Genomic DNA, 26,368 nt, shown 5'->3' on the forward strand with positions numbered 1-26,368 from the left:
CACTGAGGAAAGGGATGAAGTTCTTTTATTCTCATAGAAATCCTTAGAAGGTTTTGTCCCCTGAGCCAGTGCTGCCCGAGTCCTAGATATGGAGTTGCACAAAAAGGTACTAAGAATAACAATTTCCGTTTTTGATTTGTAAAAATTGAATCTCAAATCTGGACCTCTTTAAAGCTAGCAGGAAGAGTGTGGGTATTCATAATAAGAATATGATCGTCACAAACATGATGCTAGAGAACTTAAATGTTTTTTTTTTATTTGCCAGCCAGGAATTGTAGATCGCTTTTGATACCCTTGCCAACTAAATTTATTCATACTTGATACTCCTTCTAATGTGAACTTGCAAAAGAAGGACGGGCAGGTTGGAAAAGAGAGTAGCAAATGCCCTTCTTACAGTAGCCCAGAGGTAGTCAAACTGCGGCCCTCCAGATGTCCATGGACTACAATTCCCAGGAGCTTCTCCCAGCATTCGCTGGCAGGGGCTCCTGGGAATTGTAGTCCATGGACATCTGGAGGGCCGCAGTTTGACTACCCCTGCAGTAGCCAATAGAACCATTAGACCTGCATGTGTGTGTTTGTGTTTTCTTGTTTTAAAGTGCCCACCGTCTGTTCTGTATCTCTAACGGAACTGATTTCTGATTGAAATTTTCTGCTTGGAGTTTGCTTGCAGGGGGTTGGCGTTTTGTGTAAGGATAATAGGCTTTAGCCACAACTGTAACGCAGAAGTCAATTTTTAGAATGTCGTAATTTCTCCAGTGAATTGGCAATCAGTAAAACAATTTAGTGATGTATGACAATGTAAGAGTTCATAAATTCCGTTAATACTAACGTAGCCCTCTCTGAAGTGACAGGTGTCAGAAGCTCAAAGCATTTATTTCTGACTTTTCTTTTTCATATGAACTTTGCTTAATTGTTGATTATTATCTTAGCTTCATTCAAATAGAAATAAGGTGGGGCAGTGAAAGAAACTGACATGACAAAAATGGCAGACTTCTTAACAAATATTGGTATCTTGTTGTTCATAGAAAACAAATTGCTTCACGCCACCAGGAAATCATAACCAGTCAAATGATTGACTAAGTACATCAGTTTTGCTCGATAAGGGCTAGAATAGACATTTGATCTTTTAAAGCTGCAGTGTTCTTTCATGTGTCCATCACCGATAGCTTTCAGAGATGCACAAAAGAGGTCTAAAGGCATGCCAAGAGTTACGTGGCTATAACCCGGTTGTAGTTAGGAACTTCAGATGGAAACATAGCTGGTTTCTGTCACCACTCTTTTTCCTTCTCTATTGAATACCCAGGAGTCTGGAACAAATGTTGCCTTTATTGTAGCTAGTGATAAACCCTGGAAAATGTGCCCATCGTGTAACGCTACATTTATATCCTGTCAGTTGTCTCATAAATGCCTAATGTCAATTTGTTTGTGGCAAATGCACACCTGATATCATTGTATTGGCCAAAATGAGTTTACGTGGACACAATCCCATGTAAGAGCACGGTGCATTCAAAGCATGCCTGAGAATGGCTTTTGGGGAATAGTTCATCCAGGTATCCTCAACAGACAGGCCCTGTAAAATTGACTTTTGTAGGATCCACTGTAAATTATATGTAATTTAAAGGTAAAGGTATCCCCTGTGCAAGCACCGGGTCATGTCCGACCCTTGGGGTGACGCCTTCTAGCGTTTTCATGGCAGACTCAATACGGGGTGGTCTGACAGTGCCTTCCCCAGTATGTAATTTAGGGGGTAGCAAATCTCTAGGCATTCACACACATCCTTCATGGCTTGAACGTTGGGATTTCGAATGGCGAAAAGACTCACACAACACCCTGTCTTTTTTTACAGCCTTAACGCAGCACCTACTCCAGCTTGTGGCAGCGTTGGCAATTTGAAGGGCACCCCAGTGGCTACTCCATGCACCCCACGGCGTCTGAGCTTGGTAGAGTCCTCCACTAACCTTCGGGAGTCCACGACTACTATGAGCACATCCTTGGGACTTGTTTGGCTTCTCAAGGAGCGCGGGATATCAGCGGCAGTGTACAATCCGCAGAGCTGGGACAGAGCTGGCAGGAACACCCTCCTGAGCACATATTCCCCCAAAATGGCTGCCATTCCTTCCACTCCTCCCAATTCACCTATGCAGACGCCTTCTTCTTCCCCACCGTCTTTCGAATTCAAGTGCACAAGCCCCCCTTACGACAACTTTCTGGCTTCCAAGCCAGCCAGTTCCATCCTGAAGGAGGTGAGGGACAAAAAGAATATCAGGAACATCGAGAGTCAGACTGATGTGTCCGTGTCCAACCTTAACTTAGTAGACAAAGTTAAAAAGTTTGGGATTGCCAAAGTAGTTAGCTCGGGGCAAGCACAAGCTCCTGCGGTAACTGATGACCGGGGACCTCTCCTTTGTGGGGCACAAAGACCAGTGAAGGCCTTTGTTCCTGGAGGCCTAGTGCCAGAAGGTTTGCCTTTGGGTCCTGCTGTGACGAGTGCTATTGGGGGCATTCAGTTGAACAGTGGCATTAGGAGGAATCGCAGCTTCCCGACCATGGTGGGTTCCAGCATGCAGATGAAAGGGCCATCGACTTTAACCCCAGGCATCCTGATGGGAGCTAAACTTCCCAAACAAACTAGCTTACGATGAATGGCTGGTATTCTAAAGAGGTACCAGGAATCCTCCTTCAGACTCTTTTTTTTTTTTCTCCCTAAGATTTTTCTTCCATTTGCTGTTGAGTTTGACAAATCAACTTTGTGCCTAATGAAAAAAAAAAGTGTAAACTTTGTACAGAATGTAAATATTTACCAGATGTATTATAAACGAATCATGACATCATTTTTGACAATTTAACTCGCTAATCTTTTGAAAAAGGGTGTTCAGTTGTTGTTTTTCTTTGCACTGGAGAAAAAAAAAAAGCAATCGGATAGAAAAACCCATGGATCTCTTGTTCACCTAGAATGACATCAGAGCGAGCCGCATCAGGAAAGAATCATGCTTTTGCATTCATCAAATGTCAGCATGCACATACTAACTTCCATAAATTCAGGGATTGTTGAATTTCATGATGTGTTCAACAAAGCAAGATCTTAATATTCCCACATTTTATTTTGCCTTTGTGGAGGGAAGAAAATGGGCAGACTCACAGGTCTTAAGCCTAGCCAGTAAAAGGATTTTTTTCCCTTATACGATAGACTTGAAATAATTTGTTTTGAGAATGATTGCTAAACCTGCTAGGAGCCTAGGAAGAGAACAGTTGCTGCTGTTTCTAGCACATTCATGTTCCGTGTTAATTTAATGTTCAGTTCTGCACTGGATTGTGGAAGTGAAAATGCTTTAATATGCTGTTTTGTTTCAGATACGAAGAACGTATCCCTTACAACAAAACAGAAAGTCCTTAAAATTATTTCTTGCTTTGGCAAGGTTAAAAAAAGTAGCCTCAGTCAGAAGAGCTAAAGTCACTGGGGAAAGGTTGATTGTGACTGTGGTCAAAATGAAATATAAGTGAATGTACTACAGTATTGGCAGTGTGTCCTTAGAGAATAATTAGGGAAAAATATTTAGTGAAAGTGGTGCAAGTGAAGGAAAATGAAATTTTATTTGCCTTTCACTTTCTGTCCAGATTTTGAAGTATAAAAATCATCCAGTGGAAAGGCTTTTTAGGAGGAATAGACTATTTCTACTTAAATCCTGGTATCATTTTTCATTTCTGCCTGTGCTTCCCTCAGAACCAAACAAAAGCAGCTGCTAGATCTTATTTGTGAATGGCTTTACTTCACCTGCCTAATTCCTTTGAAAATCCTTTGCCTTCGTTTTCTTTCCCCAACTACAGCGTGTAAAAACTTGAAGTACTATCAGACATTGAGAACAAATAAGATGACCTCCATCTACCGGGAAGTTCTTTTTAGACAAACCCATTCAAACAATCAAGAGCTGCATTTGAGAGTCCTTGGGAGGGGGGCCGGGGGGGGGCTTGTCTAGGAGAACTTCTCAGTGGCTCACAGCCCAAGTCAGAATTCTTTTTCCACTTCCATTTTGCGATAGATGGCATGCGATGGGTTGCGTGGATGGCTGTCGTTCTGCAATAATTTAACATAAACCCAATTTATTTATTGATGCTGGTACTGCACTACATGTAATTACTGTGCGTTGCCATTCATGCCAGACTGTTACTAAATCATTAGCACTGATAATTATTTGTATTAATGGACTGTATTTTATTTTGAGTGGATGACAAGTGAGATGGGTGTCTTTACATGAAATAGACAGCTGCAATACTGCTCAGAAGATGGAGAATGTTGGGGGAGGGGGGCACAGACTCGCATCCACTGCACGTGCTTTCTGATTTCTATTTATTCGATGGACTTTAAACTTTTTAGCACATTGCCATGGGCTCGACTTGCTGTTTGTATGCGTGCGCATTACAAGTATGTAACGTTACCTTTTTATCTGAATGTATCTTAAGACAACCATTAGATAAACAGTTTGAATAGATGATAAATCTGAGAGGACCTTTTCATCTAACTGGAGACCACAGTATCTTTTGAGGAACAACCAAACAAAAAAATGACCATGTGATTCAATTGGGATGTATTGTTTAAATAGAAGATTAGCCAACGCCAGAAAAGTAAGTAGTGGGGGAAAAAATGGCATTTATATTTTCTCTTCACAATTGAACATCAATAAAACCAATAAAGGTTCTGTTGTGAATAAGTCACATTTCCTGCCTTTCTTTCCAAATATATGTCAGCCAAGACCTGTTTCCTCAAGCGTCTGCGGGAATGTAGGCGATTTCAGATTATCTCCAATTTGGGAAGCAGGACAGAACATATTGGTCAGTCTTCTGTAGCCCTGGGAGTCTCAATTTTTATCATCCTACCATGGTTTTCGGACAAACTTCCAGATGCCATTTTTATCCATAACCTAGCAATGAAATAAAAGCCTGTTGAGAGATCTTCCTTTAATAGATCTATTATATTTCTATCCTGTTCTTACATGGGGCTTTGTATGTGACGGCTAATATAGTGAACTTAACTGGGTAATTGATGAGCAGCAGGATAGGAGTAATGTGCATCCACTGATATCCCATCTTTTCTTGGGTTCATCATGGCTTAAAAAGAATAATTATGGGATAACGTCATAAGACATCAAACAACACAGCCTCGACCTTTAAACCAGATCACCCCCCCCCCCAATGTCTAAATACCAAGATGGTCGCATTTGAACCCACATTGGCAGCCCTCAAATGGTAATATTGTAAACATCAAAGAGGAGTCCAAGGAGCTGAGTCAGAAAAGTCTTAGGCAGCATTACACAGGTGCTTTTTGTACCTCCTGGACCGTTTACGTACTGGGAACTTCACTGCCCCAACTCCCGTGCAGGAGCACAAATCGGGGGCGGATGACATGCACCAGGCCAAATGCTCCCTTGTGTGGATGCAGGAAGAGATGGGGCAACCTGCCACAACTAAAACTCCAGCCTGCAGCCGAGCATGAAACCTCCAGTGCATAAACGGTCCTGAAGAAGGATATTCCACATGAAGAGTGGGTCAAAAAAGGCCAGAACTCCCCAAAGGAAGGTTCAGGGAAGGAAATGGCAAAATGAAGGTTGAGGACACATCTATACAGAAAAAAAGCCATCTATCAAAGAATATTGGGAGCCAACTTGTGAACATTTTGATTCACCAAGGAAAGTTTAATGTTGAGTTTTCAACCACCAAAACTTTATTTAACTGGATTGACTCCCACACAGAGAAGAGTTACCGTATATACTCGTGGATAAGCGAGTTTTCCAGCACGTTTTTAAGTTGAAAAAGTCCCCCTGAGCTTATACGCGGGTGAGCGTGAGTGGAGGCCACTGGAACACAGCCGAGCAGAGAAGGCGGGTGGAGACTGAGGCCTGCAGAGCCTGGGGGTTTGGGGTGACAGGCAGGCAAGCAAGTACAGAGGTGCCTGGCTGCTCCCGGCAGCTCACCATGTTTCCCCCCGTGGCTGTCTTCTGTTTGGGAGCCATGCCACCTCCTCCATGCCAGGCCACCACCAGGGTCTGCAGCACCACTGGGCTGTGGAGAGGTGCACCACTGCTGCCTTGCCCCAAGCCATCGGGGTCTGCATCATCACCGGGAAAGCGGAAGGGGCGGCCTGCAGGGTCAGGGGAGGCAGATGGGGCACCATGGGGGCAATAGAGCAAAGGCTAGGAAGAAGGCAGAAGGAGGCCAGGCACAAGCCTGGACCCCCCCCCCAAGTTGCCCTTGGCCATCTCCAGAGGCCAATGCATCCACACGTGCTACACTGGACCCCCCTGCCCATCCATGGAGGAGAGCCTCATGTGGTAGGGAAAGAGAGGGGGCTGAATGAGGCTGCTGTGGCACCACTTCATAAGAAGTGTCTGTGTGGCCAGGGAGAGAAGCGCTTGGAAGGTGGAACTTCCCACCCACAGTCCTTGCAAGCCCCAAAATAAGCTTCCCTTGAGGGAGGCAAAAGGGACACGCCAATGGAGAACCGACGTCATGGTCAATAAGATGGTGGGCGCAGCCGGGAGCAGGCCCAAGAGAGAAGATGCAACCACAGAGACATCCTGGACTTTGGTTGCCACATGGAACTCCCCAAACCAGCTGGGACAGGGAAGGGGAGAGGCCCCAGAGCAGCCGGAGGGGATGAAAGATGCAATGGGATGAGCGGCAAGGCAGTGGCGGGAGAGAGGAATGAGGCCAGTGAGTGTTGCTGCTGAGGGAAGCTCTGAATCATCTGTATCAGAGGGAGGACAGAGAGCAGAAGGAGGAAACGTCCCTCGAGGAAGGAATGAAAAGTGGAGAGAATAGAACACTGGAGGGAAAGAGCACAAGAGGGAAAGAGCACAAGACTCGGATATGAAAAGGCACCAAGGAAGAGATGAAGGGTGGAGAGTTAGAAAGAAGCACACGTGGAGAACGTGAGGGAAACACAATTGGCTTGTATTTGGACAGCTTGGAGATCAATAATAAAGCCTTGTGATCCACTCTAATCCTGCATATCTGCTCAACTGCACTGACATCACGGTCATATTGTTCTTGTTGACCCTATTTTGCACTTACAGATCTAGTTTCCTGTTTTTCTCTGAAATATTCAAAAACATTTAACCTTCTGATGCCTCAATTAATGTAATTTTATTGGTATCTATTTTTATTTTTGAAATTTACCAGAGGCTGCTGCATTTCCCACCCTCAGCTTATACGCAAGTCAACAAGGAATTTTGTGGTAAAATTAGGTGCATCGGCTTATATGCAGGTTGGCTTAAACTCGAGTATATACAGGTAATATGAATCCTGTGAATTGACATTGAATTTGTATGAGGCTTAGCAGGAAAGTGGAAAGTGCCCCTACTAAAAAATGCTGGGAAGAGTCATCATTAAAATCACCGGAAGATGTTTTTAAACACTAATCAGCATTTGTTAAGAAAGGGTCTGTGGAGAATAGATTATTTAACCCACCCTGAGCCAACTAGGAAGGGCAGCCTATAAAAATAAAACAATAATTATGCCCTTTCCAGAAATCCAGATGCATTCCTTATACCAGTGGTAGTCAAACTGTGGCCCTCCAGATGTCCATGGACTACAATTTCCAGGAGTCCCTGCCAGCGTTTGCTGGCAGGGGCTCATGGGAACTGTAGTCCATGGAGATCTGGAGGGCTGCAGTTTAATTACCCCTGCCTTATATGCACAGAAACAAGCACTGTATGTCTACTATTATAATTTCATGAAAACTTTCTCCTTTATGCAACTAGTCCCAGCTTTCTGAGGTTCATACCCGATGCCACAAGGTTGCAGACTTAACACATGCCATATCTGTGCTTTACATTTTGTGTCAATCCTTTTTAAAAAACTTTGTCCCATTGTCCTATCTTGAGTTTGCCAGAAGAGGGCACCTGGAGACCTGTGTAAATCAGGCAGATGCCCGAGGATTTCACAATCTTCTCTCGAAGCAAGACTGTCCTTTATGTTCTTGACAACAGACTTCTTCAATTTGTAATCTTCAAGCAGAACACAGATCACCAGGCAGATATTATGTAGCCTCCCATTTTTACTGTCTGGCTGGGGTTCAAACATCTGGCAGGCCACCCTCTGTGGTGTGCGTGTGAAAAGGAAGCTTTTGGCTCAGTAGGTCACAAGTTGGACAGTCATGGGATGGCTCCATTACCAGTCTGGTGACTGCACCAGTCTGGTGACTGCATGTAGTTTTTCCCCTCAAACGTCCTGACACTGGTAGCAAGGCGACACTGCAGCCTGAGGCTATCACACTTTGGTTGCATTATGAGAAGCCAAGAGTCGCTGGAAAAGACAACAAGGCTAGGAAAAGTTGAAGATGGCAGGGGAAAAGGAAAATCCAAGATGAATTGACTCTGCCAAGGAGGCCAGTTTGCAGGGCCTGAGCAAGGACGTTAATTCATAGAACCGCCATAAGTCAGAAGCAATAACTGACATAACAGTGATTCTAAAATGGTGATGAGAAATACTCCCCCTGTCAGAGCCCACTGTACAGCGGCTCCGGTGATGTTGCACGTGAAGGATTTGTTTTGGTGTGTGAAATGCTGTCAAGTTCTCATGCTTCCCAATACATGAGTTAAAAGGGGTGAGCAGATGCTGCTCTAATGCTTTAAAATGTATAGAGAGAGACTTTTCCTGAAAATAATCTAAATTAGGCTGAAGTGCACTGTGGTCCCCCCTATGCCTAGATTAGATTTTCTTCGACTGGTATTCACAACGGTGTGATCCACCTGGAGTCTCACTAGAAAGTGAGCTATCCAGGTCAGGGCAGTTCAGTTAGCTCTGTTGCCATTTTTGAGATCATGGTCCTGCAATGAAGAAGAGTAGTTTATTACACTCCACTTTTCACCATCCAAAGGAGTCTCAAAGCAGCCTACAGTCGCCTTCCCTTCCTCTCACCACAACAGGCACCTTGTGAGGTAGGTGGGACTGAGAGAGCTCAGCCTGAACTGCTCTGTGAGAACAGCTCTAGCCGGAATGTGATGAGCCAAGGTTACTCGGCTGGCTGCACAAGGAGGAGTGGGGAATCAAACCCAGCTTTCCAGATCAGAGGCTGTTGCTCTTAACACAACTAAGCACATGACACCGCTATGCCAATGAGATTATCTGGACAGGCCAGGGAAGGAGGACTAAAGAAATTAGGTGTCAAGTTAGTCCCTATTTCCTTCCACAGCAGGAGCAGTGCGGATTAAAGAGCAGCCCTCCGAGAATGAAGAAGCATTCCTTAGACCAGCTTTTTGGGGCTCCTGGTTCCAAGGAAAGCTGGGATAGGCACCAACATCATGCCTCTCTGGTCACCTACCCATAGCTAATGGATACAACTGCATTGAGACCTGGGCCCATTCTGCACACACTGGATAATGCACTTTCAAAGTGTTTTTGCAGTTGGATTCTCCTGTGCGGAACAGGATAATCTACTTCTAAAGTGCATTGAAAGTGCATTATCCAATGTGTTCAGAGTAGGCCCCGGAATGGCTTCTCTTGGTGCAGTTGCTCTCTGGCTGTGTAACTCCAGAAGCCATTATAAAAACTGCTTCAGAACTGGAAGCAAGGTTGCTTGTCCACAGAAGTGAGAAGGTTATTAGCTTTATCACATTGGCAGATGTAGAAACCAACACGAGAATATGCAAAGCATTTATTTATTTATTGGATTTATATCCCGCCACTTCCGTGAGGCTCGTGGCGGGTCACAATCGGTAGAAACTTCCTTAAAACCCCTAATACAATAAAACCCATCTAAAACCCCAACACCCCCAACTAACCCAACTAATCCAAGTGGCAGCAGCACTACAACCCAGCAGATATCTCGAGGAGGAATAAACAAATCACCGTCAAATGTGCAATCTTATTTGAATGTCTGAAGAATGTTTCAGACATGGGAGGTTTCTGTTCACAATGGGTGATCCAACTGCAAGCCAGATAGGTTTGCTGAGCATCTGTCAGTTGTAAGTTTCTTTAAACGGGATCAAGATGTGGGTTGACGAGATAACAACCAAAGATCGTTTATTGCTTCTTTATTGATGCAGCAAGGCCAAAGAGCTTCACTGGAAACACGGAGACAATTTTCCAGTAGGCAAAACATGCCCTTGTGTGGCTGTGGGCTTTTGAAATTTTTCCTCCCTCTGGTATAAAATCAGGGCCGGATTTACATGAAAAGAGGCCCTAGGCTATTCCACTTATGTGGCCCTTTCACCTCCCATTTTTAAGTTTGTAATTTACATGAGAGATAATAAATAATAAAATACATTATTGCTGTGACATATATCAATATGTTAAATGAAACATGTTGTGATTGGTAAAAAAGTAAAAGTAAAGGTATCCCCTGTGCAAGCACCGAGTCATGTCTGACCCTTGGGGTGACGCCCTCTAGCGTTTTCATGGCAGACTCAATATGGGGTGGTTTGCCAGTGCCTTCCCCAGTCATTACCGTTTTACCCCCCCAGCAGCAAGCTGGGTACTCATTTTACCGACCTCAGAAGGATGTGATTGGTACTAAACTTTATAAAAAAATGTGGAATATAGGCCCCTCTTGATCTTGAGGCCCTAGGCTGAAGCCTAGTTAGCCTATAGGAAAATCCGGCCCTGTATAAAATACAGTTCCCAGTTTAACCAAATGTGTCCCGTGTCAGCTTAATATTTGCTATTAAAAGCTAGACAGCCAAGTTGTACAGTATTCTGGAAAGTATTCAGGCCTGGACTGTGATGAGTTCCCAAATATCTATGTGCCACATTGCACAATATTCAAAGTAGCTGAGACCTTTGTGACCTCTTTTCTCCATTCACACTTGGCGTGATTGGCACCTCTGTGGAGCTGTTGACATTGAGCTGGAACTGAGCTGAAGATCATCTCTGTGGCTTTAAGCACCGCGATCTTCTGAACCTTAGAAGGCAGGGGGTGCCATGCTAATGTCACCCCTGCCAGGAGAAGGCCAAGTCATTTTAGCTTGCCGGCTCTTTCCGGGGTTGGAGGGTGGCCAGGGGTTGTGAAGGCCACAGCTTGCAAAGCAGAGAGCTGTCCCAGCTGTGAAGTTCAGCCAGGAAGAGCAGAGAGGATTTACGCCAGCATTATTAATTTCTTCTTGAGAAGAAGGAAAGCAAAGCCAACTTATTCTGGCTCCAGACTGGCTATGGGCTGAAGACAATGAAAGCAATGACAAAACCAGATGCTGAAATAAGCCTTTTAAGGCCTTTTAACAACTTCTCTTGCATGGAGAATGCAGAGAGTTGTTGTTGGAGAGGCCAAGTAATCCTTCTGGGCTTTTGAGGATGGACCACGGCAGAGACTGGTACAGTCACCACCAGTATTAAACTTCTCTAGGCGGGGAGATGATATGTGGCACTGGACTTGGGTGCTATCAACATTCTGATGACATCCACTTCTAGCTCATTAATTAAGAATTCATTAAGAATTCAGGAATAGCCGCATCTTGAATGGGTTCTGGAGACAGTGGTCTCCTGGATGAGGATAAACAAGCTGTGGTGATCCAAGGGGATCCTGTCCGACTCTGTGGTTCCAGCCTGGGCCAGCAAGAGTGTTTGGTGCCTTTGCCCTCCTCCTCCATGTAGAAAATACCTGGAACCTCCTCCTTGGCCTGCTTTTTGGCCCCTTATATGAGCTGGGCTTCATGCATAGAATCATAGAGTTGGAAGGGGCCATACAGGCCCCTGCTCAATGCCTAAACTTAAGCATCCATGAGAAGTAGCTGTCCAGCTGCTGCTTAAATATTGCCAGTGAGGGGGAGCTCACCACATCCTTAAGCAGCTGATTCCACTATTGAAGTACTCTAACTGTGAAAAAAATTTTCCCTGATATCTAGCCAGTACATGTAGTTTAAGCCCATTACTGTGGGCCCTATTCTCTGCTGCCAAAGGAACTTTTCCCTGCCCTCCTTCCAAGTGACAACCTTACAAGTACTTAAAGAGAGTAATTATGCCCCCTCTCCACCTCCTTCTCTCCAGGCTTCACATTCCCAAATTCCTCAGCCTTGCCTCACAGGGCTTGGTCCCCAGGCCCTGGATCATCATCCTCGTCAGTCTCCACCCTCTCAATTTTGTCCACATCCTGTTTGAAGTGAGGCCTCCAGATGCTTCTGTGACACAGGGTAGAACTCTTCACTGCTCCTTATTGAATGTCACATCTTGTTCTCATTTGCCCACTTTTCCAGCCTGTTCAGATCTCATTGAATTCTATATCTTCTGCAGTGTTCGCTATTCCTCCCAATTTGATGTCATCTGTAAATTTAATGAGGAGTCCGTCCATCCACCTGTGCAACAGCATTCTTTGATCACCCCCATCTGTTCCCCAGTTGCCTGGGGGCCTAGCTGGTCTTGGCCAGCTGCATCTACTGCTGTCAGCTTACAAGGGCCCTTGAGCTGTATGGATGCTGTGTCTTACCTGGCATGGCAAAGCTAGTCCTCCTGTACCCAGGTGGCCCTGGGAGCTGTTTGCGGCCTAGAGGCTGGAGGCAGAGTGCTGGCCACCTGCTTTAATTCAGACAACTAAAACTGATTCTGGGTCAAGCTGAGAGAATGCTAGCAGGAAAGGCCAGCATTCTGGATGAGATTCATTTGCTGCGATAGACAGGGCTCTGTAATTACTCTACCTACGTGTCCAGGTAAATAATCTGAAGGCACTCCTGCTCTTGTAGCTGTTGCTGGGATTAGAATCATAGAATCATAGAGTTGGAAGGGGCCATATAGGCTATCTAGTCCAACCCCCTGCTCAACGCAGGATCAACGCAGGATTGTATTTTCATTTGCAGGGAGTGCATAGAACCTTCTCTCCCGAAGAAAACATTAATGTTGCCTTCTCGGCTTAATTGCTTTAATTATGCAAGAGATTATCCTTGAAGTCAACTTGGAGACCTCAAAACCATTGCTCATTTCATACTTGGTATGGGGCAGCAGGTTCACAGTGAATCTGTTTTATGCAAGTTTCAGGTGGGCAGATTCCAGCAGACCCCAGGGAGCAATTTTTCAAGGTATAGCCATTTGTGCAATGAAGCCCACTTCGTCAGATACAAAGAAGAATGAAGAGCCATCAGTCCTTCTACCTAGTTTTGTATGGTGCATCTGAATCCTGACCCCCACTGGCTCTTCTTTGTAACACTCTTCCCATTCTTATTTGTATCAGATGAAGTGGGTTTTGACTCATTATCCATTGGATGATTTTATTTGTCTCTAAGGAAGGGAATTCTGTTGACTCCTGGGTCTTGAGTCATTTTGCATCCACACAGTGACAGCTTGCAGTATGGCTGTTGGTTGTGTAGCTGCCATTGATGTATACTCACAATTAGGAAGGAACTCAGAAGAGCTGTACAATAAAATAATGTAAAACATGTTGATTATTTATTATAGTGCACAATTAAAAACAGAATAAAAACTTCATAAAAACTATATAGAACTAACAGCACATAACCAATATATGTAAATAGCTTTTTTCCTGATGCACATGAGATACACCCTCAGCACAGAATTAAGCAATAGTGAAGAGTGGTGAGCCTAGGTACATATCATAGGAGGTGGTTTCCAAAAAGGATAAAATTTACATATATTGGTTGGAGCCATAATTTACAAATCCCATTCAACCACTCAGCTACACTTTATAAAGAGCTGGATATAGCTATTTTATATAGAGTGTATCATCACAGTTCTGACCACTGAGGAAGACCCAGTAGGGTCAAAATGCATTTGGTCTTCTGTGCTGTTAGTTCTGTATAGTTTTTAATGAAGTTTCTATTCTGTTTTTAATTGTGCACTATAATAAATAATCAACAAGTTTTCCATTATTTTATTGTACAGCTCCACTTCTGAGCTCCTACCTGTTAAGGTTGGGTTGTGTTCCCTTTTTGGTTTTGGTTTTGGTATGCTCACAATTCCCTGGCTTGCTCGGATGGAAAAGGGTTGTTGAGGGTAACACTTAAAATCAGTTTCATTACTGTGCATGTGCTACACTTGCATCGACAAAGTTGTTGACATTAATCCCGTTAGAACATGCTCAGTATTTAGGAGACCATTTTGTAAGGACTTTTGTGTTAGGAAATGCTGCCCAGGCACATTTTGTTCTGTTTTTAATACAAAGATGAAGAACCGGACAAGAAGTATGTAAGTACGCAATTAAATACCATGTAGGCTTTTGAACTCTGGTGCTGGAGAAGACTCTTGCGAGTCCCTTGGACTGCAAGGCGAACAAACTGGTCAGTCCTAGAGGAGATCAGCCCAGACTGCTCCTTAGAAGGCCAGATCCTGAAGATGAAACTCAAATACTTTGGCCACCTCATGAGAAGGAAGGACTCCCTGGAGAAGAGCCTAATGCTGGGAGCGATCGAGGGCAAATGAAGAAGGGGACAACGGAGAATGAGGCGACTGGATGGAGTCACTGAAGCAATCGGTGCGAGCTTAAATGGACTCTGGGGAATGGTAGAGGACAGGAAGGCCTGGAGGATCATTGTCCATGGGGTCGCGATGGGTCAGACACGACTTCGCACCTAACAACAACAACAAGGGAAAATGCAATGGATAAACACTGTAAGGCACCTGGATATCACTATTTCTGCCCCTTGTTTACATGCTGCATAAATGACCATGGCAAAGAGCTGGAATGGCGAGCACAGAAGTGGAGCTCTTGGAATGCAGAGGCCTGTATACAAGGGGGTTCTCTCCAAACCAGGGGCTAGGTAGGCTTGTGCAGACTAACATTGTCCAGCAGGTGGCATAGAGAACTTGCTCTGATGGAGAAGATTTGCCTGCGGTTCAGCATCCTGCTCTTCCAACAGCCAATCCATCTAGGAAAATTTGCAGGACTGACTTGTATTCTGCCCAATAAAATCTTGTATTCTAATGAAGAGTGCTTGCACTCGAAAGCACCCGCCTTGAATAAATCTTTGTTGGTCTTAAAGGTGCTGCTGGACTCTGACTTTATTGGGCTACTTCAGATCAACACGGATACTCATTTGTATTCTGCAGCACACTCAGAAGACGTGAGGTGGTGCAAACCCAGACAGAGATCCTCCGAGTTAAAACAGTTGAGTTTTGAAGGCTGCGGCTCATCTTGCAGAAAAGAGCCCCTCGTCTCCAACAACTCCCTACTCCTCTTCCCACTCTGTGTTCATTCTCATCTTGGGATGATGGGGGCCATTGTGAGGAGAGCACACTGTCCACAGAGAAGAGAGGGTAAAACCGCCACCACAGCAGCCATCCAGGAAAAGAGTAAACTGGCCACCATGGGGTGATGCGCTAACAAGAAAAAAACCACGTGGCTCAATAAATCCTGTAAATTTCTGAAAAATTCTTTCCCGTGGCAGTAATATGGTCTTCTATTTCAACTGGAGATCAACATTAAGCCAAACAAGAAGAAAAGTATCTCATCTTTAACGTCTTTAATAGTAACCATCAAAAACAACCAAGATTGGTATCCCAAGTATAAACTATTTTCACTGGACTTCTTTGCATGCAACCCAAATAAATTCAGGTAGAGCTCAAAGTCTCTTGAGGAACAGAAAAGAGGTTGTTACTGCAGTTGGAACAAATTCTTTGGAAACTTACAGGATTTATTGAGTCACGCAGTTTATTTTTGTCATGGGGTGGTGGCAATTGGACTACTCAACAGCCATTCTCCTCTGGGTGCCTTGGCAATCTCATGCTCTTCCCTGGGCATTCCAGAAACACAAGTTCATAACTGGTAGGGAATTCAGAACTGGTAGAGAGTTCAGAACTGGTAGGGAATTCAGGACTGTACTGGTAGTAAAACTCAGAACTGGTAGGGAGGGATATTAATAGCCATACCATTTTGATTGTGTTTGGAGTGGCACATACAGCATTCAATAGTCATGTGGCTTTTTAAATTGGTGGTAAATGTGAATATGGTTCTTTGTGAACTACAAGGTGAATAGGATTGCTTTATAACATTGTTTAACCTTTGCCTCTTTCCTGTTGCCTTAAACATAGTGTGAACTGAACAAAACCCATTTTTATCACAATCCCTTATCAGTTTGTTTCAAAGTAATATTGCTGGTCTTTCACACAGAAGAAATATGTAAATAAACAGACTACCATATTATTACTAAAGGATTATCTGTTCCACTTAATATTTCTGGTAAGGCCTTGGGGGAGTAGCGGGTCTCATGGCTTAAGTGCCACTTAGTGTTTAACGCCCGCCCCTGAGTGCCTCCTCCTCCAACTGGCTTGCCTGCCTGTCCAGTGGCCAGCCAATCGTCTTCTGTTCCTCACCCCTGACCACCCCCTCCTCTTTCCACTTCCCTCCCAGATCCCTGCTGCGTGAGGTGAGTTCCCTTCCCAGGGGCCTCCAGTCCACAGCCTTTCCTGGGGGGAGGGAGAGGCCATCCACAGAGTTCTTCTACCCCCCTCCCGATCTAGCACTCATTGTATTCCTGAATATAATTGGCTTGGCCCCTAGTTATTACTATAAAGAATATTAAAGACTATGTAGCCAGCATGCCTGTAATCTGATACACGTGCCAGGTTTGAACTTGTTTCCCTCCTGAATTGCTTCCTATGTGTTGGGATATTCATATTTAAATAGCCCTATTAGTTGCATCTCATCAGTTCTCATAAACTACTCAGGGATGGCCCTGTTTAGTACCTGAAGCTCCAAGGTAGTCCAGGGATGCTCCACAGAGACAGGCAATAGCAAACCACCTCTGCTCACCTTCGGCCTTGTAAACCCTGTGAGACTGTCATGAAGCTGCAACTTATTGGCACTTAACACCTTCACAAATTCCAGCCACAGTCAAGGAACCGCAAACTTGGAGCAGGGGGTTGGACTAGCTGGCCCTGGAGGTCCCTTCCAACTCCATGATTCTGATTCTAAAGGGTTTATCCTGCCCTTTGGAAGAAATGTGTCACTCACCACGAAGCAAGGGATGTTCTGTTTATTCCAGGACTGATCATTTTAGCAGAATTTTCACATTTAATTAACGAAAGAAAGCAAGTAAAACAAAAGGTGACATTTTTAGCTGCTGGTGCAGTATTTATAATTATTCACTAGAAACCCCGATTGCGTTCCATTTCAAAGGGATCCCCCATGACCACAAAAATATGCTCTTCCTAGGATATTCTGTATCCTCGGGACAGATTGTCTACCAATGCCCTTACTGGTTTAAAAAAACACACCCTCTTTTTAGAAGTTGTTCAGTTTAACAAATTGCTGTTCAGATCACAAATACGAAGGCGATCCCAACCACACTGATTGTGAGGACACCACAAGGGATGAGTGAAATCGTTGCAATATGTCAACAGGGCTTGATAAGAAGTATTAAGAGTGATCATTGAAAATCCTGCATATGTTTATATAATATATATTGCATTGTATAGTTTTACAGACAAATTTACATCAAGTACATGTTTTTTTTTTTAAACACTCATTGGAAAAGGATGACATTTTTTTTTCTGTACAGAAACAGGAATTCATTTTCATTTCTCGTCAGGATCACTTGACATTCTTTAAGAAGAGTACTCGTATTCTTCGGCACTGCGGCGTCCAAAATCCATCCAGCCCATGTAGTCTCTGTCTTTTATCCTGTGTGTGGGGTCAAAGCTCTGTAATCCCATCGCTGAGATCTTTCCAGGAGAACCTACAATGTAAGAAGTAACACAAGCTCAGCCTTGACTCTCCACCAAGAGAGCATTTTTCGCCTAATTATATTTTCTAGTGATTATCCAAAACGATAGCACTTTCAGTGTCTATATTGAATTTATTATTAACAACTTTGTGGAGGACTCATTTTGCAACTGATGAAAGCACTGAAAACGGAGAATAATCTAGAGACCATTCTAGCAGAATCCTGGTGGAAATAAAGAGATAGAAGAAGGGTTGGTTCTTATATGCTGCTATTTTCTACCCGAAGGAGTCTCAAAGCGGCTTACAGTCGCCTTCCCTTTCCTCTCCCCACAACAGACACCCTGTGAGGGAGGGGAGGCTGAGAGAGCCCTGATATTACTGCTTGGTCAGAACAGCTTTACCAGTGCTGTGGCAAGCCCAAGGTCACCCAGCATGTGGAGGAATGGAGAATCAAACCGGATTCACTCCATTTTATTTCACTGTCATTTTGAGCATTCAAACCTGAAAACTGCCTTTGTCATTTGGAAACGTTCTGAATGATTGAACTTCTAAAAGGCATCACTCTGGTTACTTGGTTTCCAGCAATGTTGTAAGGAGTGTGGGTCTAACTGTCATACCACTGAAGTAAAAACAAATCATAGGCTTGTAAGGTAACATCAGTTTTCATGTTCCTCTAAGTATTCTGAGCTGAGCCGGAATCTCATTCAAATAAAAAAAAACTTGCAAATAAATAGAAACTGTAAAATAATAACTGGTAGGATAGAGATATTCAGTGCTGCTTTTGGAAAATTACTGGAGCACTCCAAACCACACACCAAACCTGCATGCAAAAAAGCTCATTGTATTTATTGACTTAATTTACTCCCCCTTTCTTCCTACTGGGGGACTCAAGACAACTTATAACAGTCTTCTCTCCTTGATTTATATCTTCACATTAACCCTAGGAGTCGTGCTAGGGTGAGTATGTGTCACTGGGCCAAGGTCACCCAGTAAGCTTCCATGGTAAGTGGGGGATTTGAACTCGGGTTTCCCAGATCCTGACATGACACTCTAGCCTGCTCATCACACTGGCTCTCTACTGCATAAAGTCAAGACAGTGAGCCAATGTGTTCTTCTACTGGCAGCGTAGCCTAAGGTTGAAATTGCTTAGAACATATTTCCTGTATGAATTCAAAATGAAGAGTTAATCTGTGTCTTTGGTATCACTGTCATTTCATGCAGAGAACCCATTCGCTGCAAACCACAGTTAGATGACAAGGAAGAGAGCCCACTGACTGTACTGTATTTGCTCCTGGGTAAATAAATTTAGTATCAAGCACCAGATTGACCATCCCACTGAGTCTTCTGAAACTGAACTCTCAGATAGTCATTATCTGTCTCAAACTATACTGGGGAATTGTATATAAGTGCAGTATGTTAGCTCTGGGTTGAGAAATACCTGGAGATTTTTGGGGTTGAGCCTGAGGACAGCAGGGTTTTGGGAGGGGGGGCAGTCACTGATGGTCTTTAAGCAGCGGATGAACAGATACATATCCTGGATGCTTTAGGCTGATCCTGCACTGAGCAGGGGGTTGGGCTAGATGGCCTGTATGGCCCTTTCCAACTCTATGATTCTATGATTTTAATGGAGTGCAATGCCATAGAATTCACCTTCCAAGGTGGCCATTTTCTACAGGTGAACTGATGTCTGTTGCCAGGAGACAAGTTGTAATCCCCAGAGATCTCCAGCCACAACCTGGAGGTTTGTAAACCCAGCAGAATATTTTTCTAGTATTACAAGTACTCATGGCCCAATTTCCATGCATCCATTCAAACCAAGACATAGGCTCAAAACACACCTTCTATTTTTAAAAGAACATATAATTCCTTTGGGAGTCTAGAGAGGAGGTTAGCAACACTATAGCCATGTTCCAAAGCTCAACCACATTCTCAGTTTCAGTATGTGCTAGACACAAGACCCCCTTTCTTCTCTGACCATGATCTCTCTATCCATCTCCCCCTCCACACACTGTGCTGCCCATCTCCTGCAGAAATATCCATCCATCCATCCATCCATCCATCCATCCATCCATCCATCCATCCATCCATCCATCCATCCATCGGATTTAGGATGCTTTGGGCTGATCCTGCGTTGAGCAGGGGTTGAACTAGATGGCCTGTATGGCCCCTTCCAACTCTACGATTCTATGATTTATTTCCCACCACTATTGAGAATGCCAGCTCATGGAGGGCTACAAGTTTAAACTCCAGTAAAATAAAACCCTAGAATACAGTTAAAACAAACCTACTAACAGCTAAGTGCCCCAACAGGGTGGCATAATCCCCTCCCCTAAATTTCCACCCTCCACAAAGACCTGATCAACCAGCCCATAACCTGTGGTCAGCAGTTGATGTCAGACACAATAACCAACCCCTAAGGCTGGGGGGGAGGGGCGACACCCAGGATCTTCCGGTCCTGGTCTCGACCAAATGCCTGGGGGAAGAGCTCCATCTTACAGGCTCTGCAGAACTGTGATAGCTCCAACAGTGCTCTCAGCATATTCGGGAGCTCATGGTTGAGGCCAGGCACACCTCCTGAGGGCCAGGGACCACCTATCTATTCATACCCTCAGAGTGAAGGGTCCTGCGGGGGGCATAAGGAGATAGATGGTCCCTCAGATATGCAGGGCCCGGACTACAAAGGGACTTGAAGGTAAGTGCCAAAACCTTGAACTTGATCCAGAACACTATGAAAACTTCTGTGGGGCAATGGATATTTGATTTGTGATGTTGAACAAACTACTAAGATTCTGAATTCTTTTGCAACCAGCATTGTGGTCCTCACTGGTAGATCTCACAACACAGAATCAAGATACTTAAGGGATATTTTGAAGCCCTCTGCAAAGAACCTTATTTCTCAACCGTGGAAAACATCCCATTTGGCTTGTGCTTCCCTTTATAATTCGCTGAGCATCATGTTTCATCTAACCCAGCTGATGCCTGAGTAAAAATATTTGTAGAAGCCCTCTTCTCTTTCAAAGATGGATGCAATATTCTCAGTGCATAATCCTTCATTAACTCATCATCTGGGATACCCAACCCAGGGTCTTGTGATACTTTAAAGCTGGCAGATTCCTTGTGGCATCCACTTTCAGGGACCAGACCCCACAAGAGCATATGTCACAATAAACCTGTTAGCCTTCAGGATGCCACAGGGCTCTATTGTTTTTGCTGCAACAGACTAGCAGGGCAGTCCCTTTGAAAGGGATTGCTGGGGGAACCTGCCTTTGGGTGCAATCTGTATTAAAATGGGGCTTCCAGTGAATTTCCCTCTGAACGAATGCAGATCATGCAGCCGTGTGGCTCAGAGGATTGTGCCTGAGGAATGGAAGCTGGGGCTTACTTCAAACCAGTAGAGCTGCAATGGCCAGGCAGTTGGGATGCAAAACTAAACCTCGCCGGCATAACATTAATGCATCCTCCCAAAGGGCAGGAATGCAAAGGGGGGTTGATGCAGATAGGATGCAGCAGGACTCAAAGTACTAAAAACCACCTCAATTTTGCCTCCATTTGGAAGATGGCAAAAAGCCTTTTGCTGTTGTCACAGGGAATGGGGGACGGAGGCTTTGATGTACTAGGACTCCATTGCAGTTTGGTGAGCAAATGTACATAAGTGAGGCCATTGGGAAAACTGTCATTCATATGGTACAAAGTGCTGGCTGATGGCTGTGCAGATGACAATTGTCTTCCTTCAGTCAATTAGGGCTTTTCCCTTTTGTCCTTTGCCCACTTAAGTTCTTACCCTTTCCTCATTTCCTGTTGTGCATTTAGGAGTGTGTGGGGGTAATTGGACAAGCCTTGGCCACTCAGTGTGATTTCGAAGGCAATTATAAAGACACCTAACTTCTATATAATTGAGGGGAGCTTCCTTCCGGTCCAGTGTGTCCCAGATAGGGATTTTAGCTGCTCCTTTCTCAGACCACTGCCTTGCTCATGCTAAGATGCTCCACACATGATGAAACGTACTGCTCCAGCTCCGATGGATGGAGGTTCTCCAAATGCTCCAGGTCACACTATACCACACACACTGACAGAGGTAACTGTGGCTTGTTTTAAAAGCTACTCCAGCAGGGTGCCCAGGGGACTGGATATAACCTCTTCCCAGCCTCTTCCAAGTTTCCCCCCAAGTGGCTTTCTCTTTGAACAGGATAAAAGTCTGCATGTGTCTCTGGGAGGGAGATTTACCACAGAAAATGAGATGTAGTGGAGAAGTATCCTGCTCCCAAATTCTGTTTTAGTAGTGGCACTCTACCAGGGGTTTTCCAAAAGTCTAGTTAAACTACTTTTAAATATATTCACCAGTAAGCCTCCTCACAGCCATTCTTAGGCCTCGTACAGGAATATCTTTAATAGGAAAAAGCTTGGGTCTGTGATTTTTTTTTTTTGCATGGCATTAAGTTCTGATTTGGATCAGAATGGAAGATGGAAAACTCAAGCTTAGACTAAATTCAATTGCACTTGCCTTCTGTTCCGTTCGGCAACTATTGAGACTAGACTCTTTACCCACGATGCATTGCTCTGCAGGCAGCAGGGCTTTATTCAAAGGGCATCAGTCTCAAACTGTTCTCTGACAGGTGAAAGGCCTTATGAGATTAGTAAGTAGAGTTCCTGCCTGGCTTAGCTCTCCTTGAAGGGAGGAACCAGTGAAAGGTGTCTGGAAAAGCTAGCATCTGCTGTTGCTTTTGAGCAATACCCACATCTGCCTTGTGGTTAATCCCCCTTGAGGAAAAGGTTCAGCCAATTCAGAAAATAGCCACGTGTGTTTTAAGTAGAATTCAGACTGGCTGTCACCTCCATGGCAACGTTCTGACAAAATTCTAAAGAATATTCACCAAGTTGCATCTTTTAAAGTCTGGTATAAATCAACTATGTATTGGTCTGCAGAATTTATGAGAGAGAGATCTGACCCTGATCCTTGGGCATAGCCTACCTGCCATGAGTAGGCGGAGAATTATAGTGTCTCCAGAGTCATGGTGAACCTTCTGTTAGACCTCGGTACAAACGTAGCTGTAGCACCATGAATCTTGCTCAAACAGCCTGTTTCTATTTTAGTCCAAAGTCACTCTGAAACCAAAGGACTATTCCATGCTATGGAAACATAATGAGGTCTAAATAAAATGATATTGGTAAATATCCAGTAGATAATTTTGTAGATATGGAGACAGCCATGGTTCGTTTGATAGTAAAACTAATTAGAAGACAAGTTTGAACAAAGAGATTAGATTTTAGTTAGAACATCAAACTTGAATAAATGTTACTTTTAATATATTACTACAAATCCTGGAATCCACAATGATACCTTAGCACTTGTCATGGGGAAAATTAGCCCTGGATAGCATGCTGTCCATTTATTTTTACTCCCAGTAGAGGGCTATAAGAACAGATGGATCATTTGGACACATGAGATATGGCTAGCTATGTTGCAGCCATGATTTACAAAACCTTTAGATCAAAGTGCAGACTTCTGTGTACTATGCTCAGTTTCTAATCTTGGGCAAGTCATTTGTTTCCATCAGATCCACTGCTTTGTTTTCAACCATGGCCAATCAAATGCCTCTGGGAAGTTGCAAGCCCTTCATGAGGCCAATGGTGGTATTTGCATCTGGTGTTCAGAGTAGACTGCCCCAGAACATGGAAGAACAATTTAAGTATCATGGATGGCAAGAAGGATGTGAATAGGAGGAGCTGGGATGGACATGGTTTTGAACAAAGCTGAGGATAGACAGGACTTGGGTGCCCCTATGTGTTTTGAAGGTATAACCCCCATGCATGTATTGAGTTTAGGGATGTGCGCATCAGCTCGGTTTGGCTGCCTCGGCAATCACCGAAGCCCAAGGTGGCATGTAGGAGGCCAGTGCCATGGCACAGAGAGAGGGGGTGGCATTGGTGGCACACCAGCCGGTGGCCACAAACAGGCTCAGCTGGCATGTCACCGCCTCTGCTCTCCATGCTGTGGCGCTGGCCTCCTATGTGCAGCCTCAGGCTTCAGTGATTGCCAAACTGAGCCAAAGCACACATCCCTAATTAAGCTATTGACCCCCTCCCTCTAGCCCAAGTGAACTCTATGCAAAGATGAGACAGGGTCACCTTCAGTTACCATCTATTCACACGTTGAGTCTTAGAGGGAAACTCCATTGACACCAAAGCAACGTACCTCTTCGGGCTTGCTGGAGGTATTTGGCCAACAGAGCTCCAAGGTTGGCTTTTGGGTCAGGGTTGCCATCCATTCGTGGGACTGATTTCAATGGGCCACCAGCAGCTGGAGTGCGGGCATGCCGGTGGTTCTCCGCCAGGGCCTGCTCGAAGTCGATCACTGGGTTGGCATTGTGGGACCCAGAAGGTTGCTGCCCTGAGGAACTGGTGGACAGGACAGCCAGGAAGAGGCAGATGCAGATCCCACTGTACATAGCTGCAGAAGGAAAGGAGGTAAGGGTGTCAATAGCCATCAACAGCTGCTGTGCATCACCCCGTCTGCTCTCAAAAATCACCTCCGCTTCAAACAAACAATTTTGCTTGGTGCTATGAAAGGAGGAGATAGGGCAAGCTGCATGTCAAGGATGAAAAAACAGCAGGATTTACGAGAACACAATTAAAAATAATCGATCTGTTGCTTAATAAAGCAGAAGAACATTCTATTAAATAATATTAATTGCACATTTTATGCACAGACTGCCCATGTTATGTATTCAATGTGTTCTGTGTATTGTTGATGCGCCCGATTGCTGAACATGGATCATCATCATCATAAACTGAACTGACAATTGATTTATTGCAATGCTGGTTGGTGGAATCTGTGCCCTTTCTGTGTCAAACTGCAAGCACTCACTGCTTCCTCTCTCTGTGTGTGTTTGTGTGTGCGTGTATTTCCAGGTACAGCAACATTGGGGGACACTCTGGTCACAAAAGAGCCACGTCTTACTCTTTTGGGAGCGTGACAAGTATTTGCTTTGAAATGATGTTGATTTTTTTTTAATTTTAGCACCAATGTGGTCCTTGATCACTGGATAGTATTTTACATCCTAGGATATTGGTGATACTGCAGACAAGTGCGTGGGTCAGCATGTTATGTAACCAAGCATACATCCTTCTACTGTCCGTATTAATGACAGAAATGGGACCTTTTGTAGATCCCGATTTGTGTTGGTTCTTGCTGATAAAAATTACTAATTCACATGGAAGAGGGAAGGAAAAACAGCTCATTATTTACTGGGTAAGTCAATCCACAGTTACCCCCTTTTAGTGGTCTTTGAAGGGAGGAATGCTGTTTGGGATGAACCTGTGAGAGGTGAAAATCTTCTGATCTGTTAATTAAAGGCATCCAAGAAATGTGCTTTTTCCCTACTTTTCCAATACGTTCTTTAATATGCATGTGTGTGAAATCTAAAATAGTGTGTTGACAGAGTAAGATCTATCTGATGTATCTTAAATACCTATACAGCATATGCACTATATTTAACTTAACATTTACGAAATGAGGCCCAGTCAAACCTGTCTCTTTGATTTAAATGGGAGAGAGGGACCAAGAACAAAGTTAAGTAGGTCCATATACTCCCAGGATGATACTGTTCCTCATTTGCATCAAAGTAAGTGGAATTTGGCTGGATTGTGTCAAATAGCCCATGGCATGCTTCAATCCTGAAACTTTCTAAATGTTAAAGAGGTATTACAGCATACCTTACTTTCAAAGCAGAAAAGAAATGATCCCTGTTAGCAATCAGGAATCAAAAAGGTGTTACTGAAAGAATCCAGCTGCAAATATTGTAATGCAGAGATTGTTCATTTAAATGACATTAAGAAGCAGACTGATGCCCAAGTTATTTTTCTTGTGCCCAGTGCAAACCATTAAGCAGGGACAACATTCAAATCAAGGACCTAAATTCCTCCTCTGAAAAATTGCATCTTTCTCTCTCTCCTTTAACTTTCTCGTATAGTGCAGCAGGGGCTGGCTACCAAAATACAGCTAGGATTGTAATTACAAAGCAAGAGCAACACAAAATTCAATTTTGTCCTGCAGGAAGTTTCTTCCGAATACAGTTAATAACCATCTTACGTGTTTGCAAACGATTAAGAAAAGCAGTTGAAACGAGAGATGCTCACGGAACTGCCTTCAACAATATTGGAGATCACGGCTGATTCCCCCCCACCCTTACAACCTTTGAGAGAATTTCAGTCTGTGACTGCACAAAATAAGTCAAGAAGGCATCTGGCCGCTCTCCACTTCCCCATCCCTGCCCCAGAAATGAGAATTTCTCTGTGCAATTGCACCCTACCTTTAAAAAGAGATGTGCGTTCCTGTTGTAGATGGGTGAGAACCGACAGTTGCTTGGCTGTCCTTGAGCGCTCAAACTCTGTCCCTTAAATAGTCTAGCCCACCTCTTCCAAGTGTCACTTGTTTGCACTGGTCTGACGCAAGCAGTGGGGCAGCTTACTTACAGTGGAGGGGGTGGGTGAAAGGAAGAGGAGCAATGACTTCTAAAGGGAAAAATAGTTAACTCTTTCCACACTGGGTCTTTGCCTCTCTAACACCCACTTCTGCCCACCCACTTTCAAGTAATGGTTTTGCTTTGCACGGAAATAAAGAAGAACGTCATAATTCAAGAGCATCGGATGCGGGGTGGGTGGGTGGGTGAGCCTCCACACCTCTCTTGAATGCATGTTCCCCCCACCACCCTTCAGAGCCTACAGCTGGGTAGACAATCAGAAATTAGATTGTTCTGTAGGGCAATTGTTACATGG

General features: G+C 44.2%; 2 protein-coding genes across 6 annotated transcripts in view; one reads left to right on the forward strand and one right to left on the reverse strand.

Moving 5' to 3' along the window:
- TRAK1 (trafficking kinesin protein 1) overlaps positions 1-3,611 on the forward strand; it is an 86,427-nt gene extending 82,816 nt beyond the window's left edge. For all 5 annotated transcript variants that reach the window (XM_077303064.1, XM_077303063.1, XM_077303062.1 and 2 more), the window contains one exon: positions 1,847-3,611. In XM_077303064.1, coding sequence (XP_077159179.1) covers positions 1,847-2,642 — 796 coding nt within the window. In that variant the 3' untranslated portion in view covers positions 2,643-3,611. The remainder of the gene's footprint in view (positions 1-1,846) is intronic.
- A 13,278-nt stretch (positions 3,612-16,889) lies between these two features.
- On the reverse strand, positions 16,890-26,130 carry CCK (cholecystokinin). Its single transcript, XM_077303860.1, has 3 exons — positions 25,903-26,130; positions 23,787-24,041; positions 16,890-17,606 (listed from the first exon to the last, which is right to left on the reverse strand). Exons 2-3 carry the CDS (start codon positions 24,037-24,039, stop codon positions 17,476-17,478), a joined length of 384 nt encoding a protein of 127 aa, XP_077159975.1. The 5' UTR covers positions 24,040-24,041; positions 25,903-26,130; the 3' UTR covers positions 16,890-17,475.
- Positions 26,131-26,368: the final 238 nt, after the last annotated feature.

This window comes from Paroedura picta, chromosome 11 (assembly GCF_049243985.1).
Source record: "Paroedura picta isolate Pp20150507F chromosome 11, Ppicta_v3.0, whole genome shotgun sequence".
NCBI classification, from domain to species: domain Eukaryota; kingdom Metazoa; phylum Chordata; class Lepidosauria; order Squamata; family Gekkonidae; genus Paroedura; species Paroedura picta.

Excerpts from the sequence above, each read along its gene's own strand:
- CCK (XM_077303860.1), bottom strand. The coding sequence starts at position 24,039 with ATGTACAGTGGGATCTGCATCTGCCTCTTCCTGGCTGTCCTGTCCACC. Across the intron at positions 17,607-23,786 it reads CCTCCAGCAAGCCCGAAGAG|GTTCTCCTGGAAAGATCTCA; the intron begins GTACGTTGCTTT and ends CTTACATTGTAG.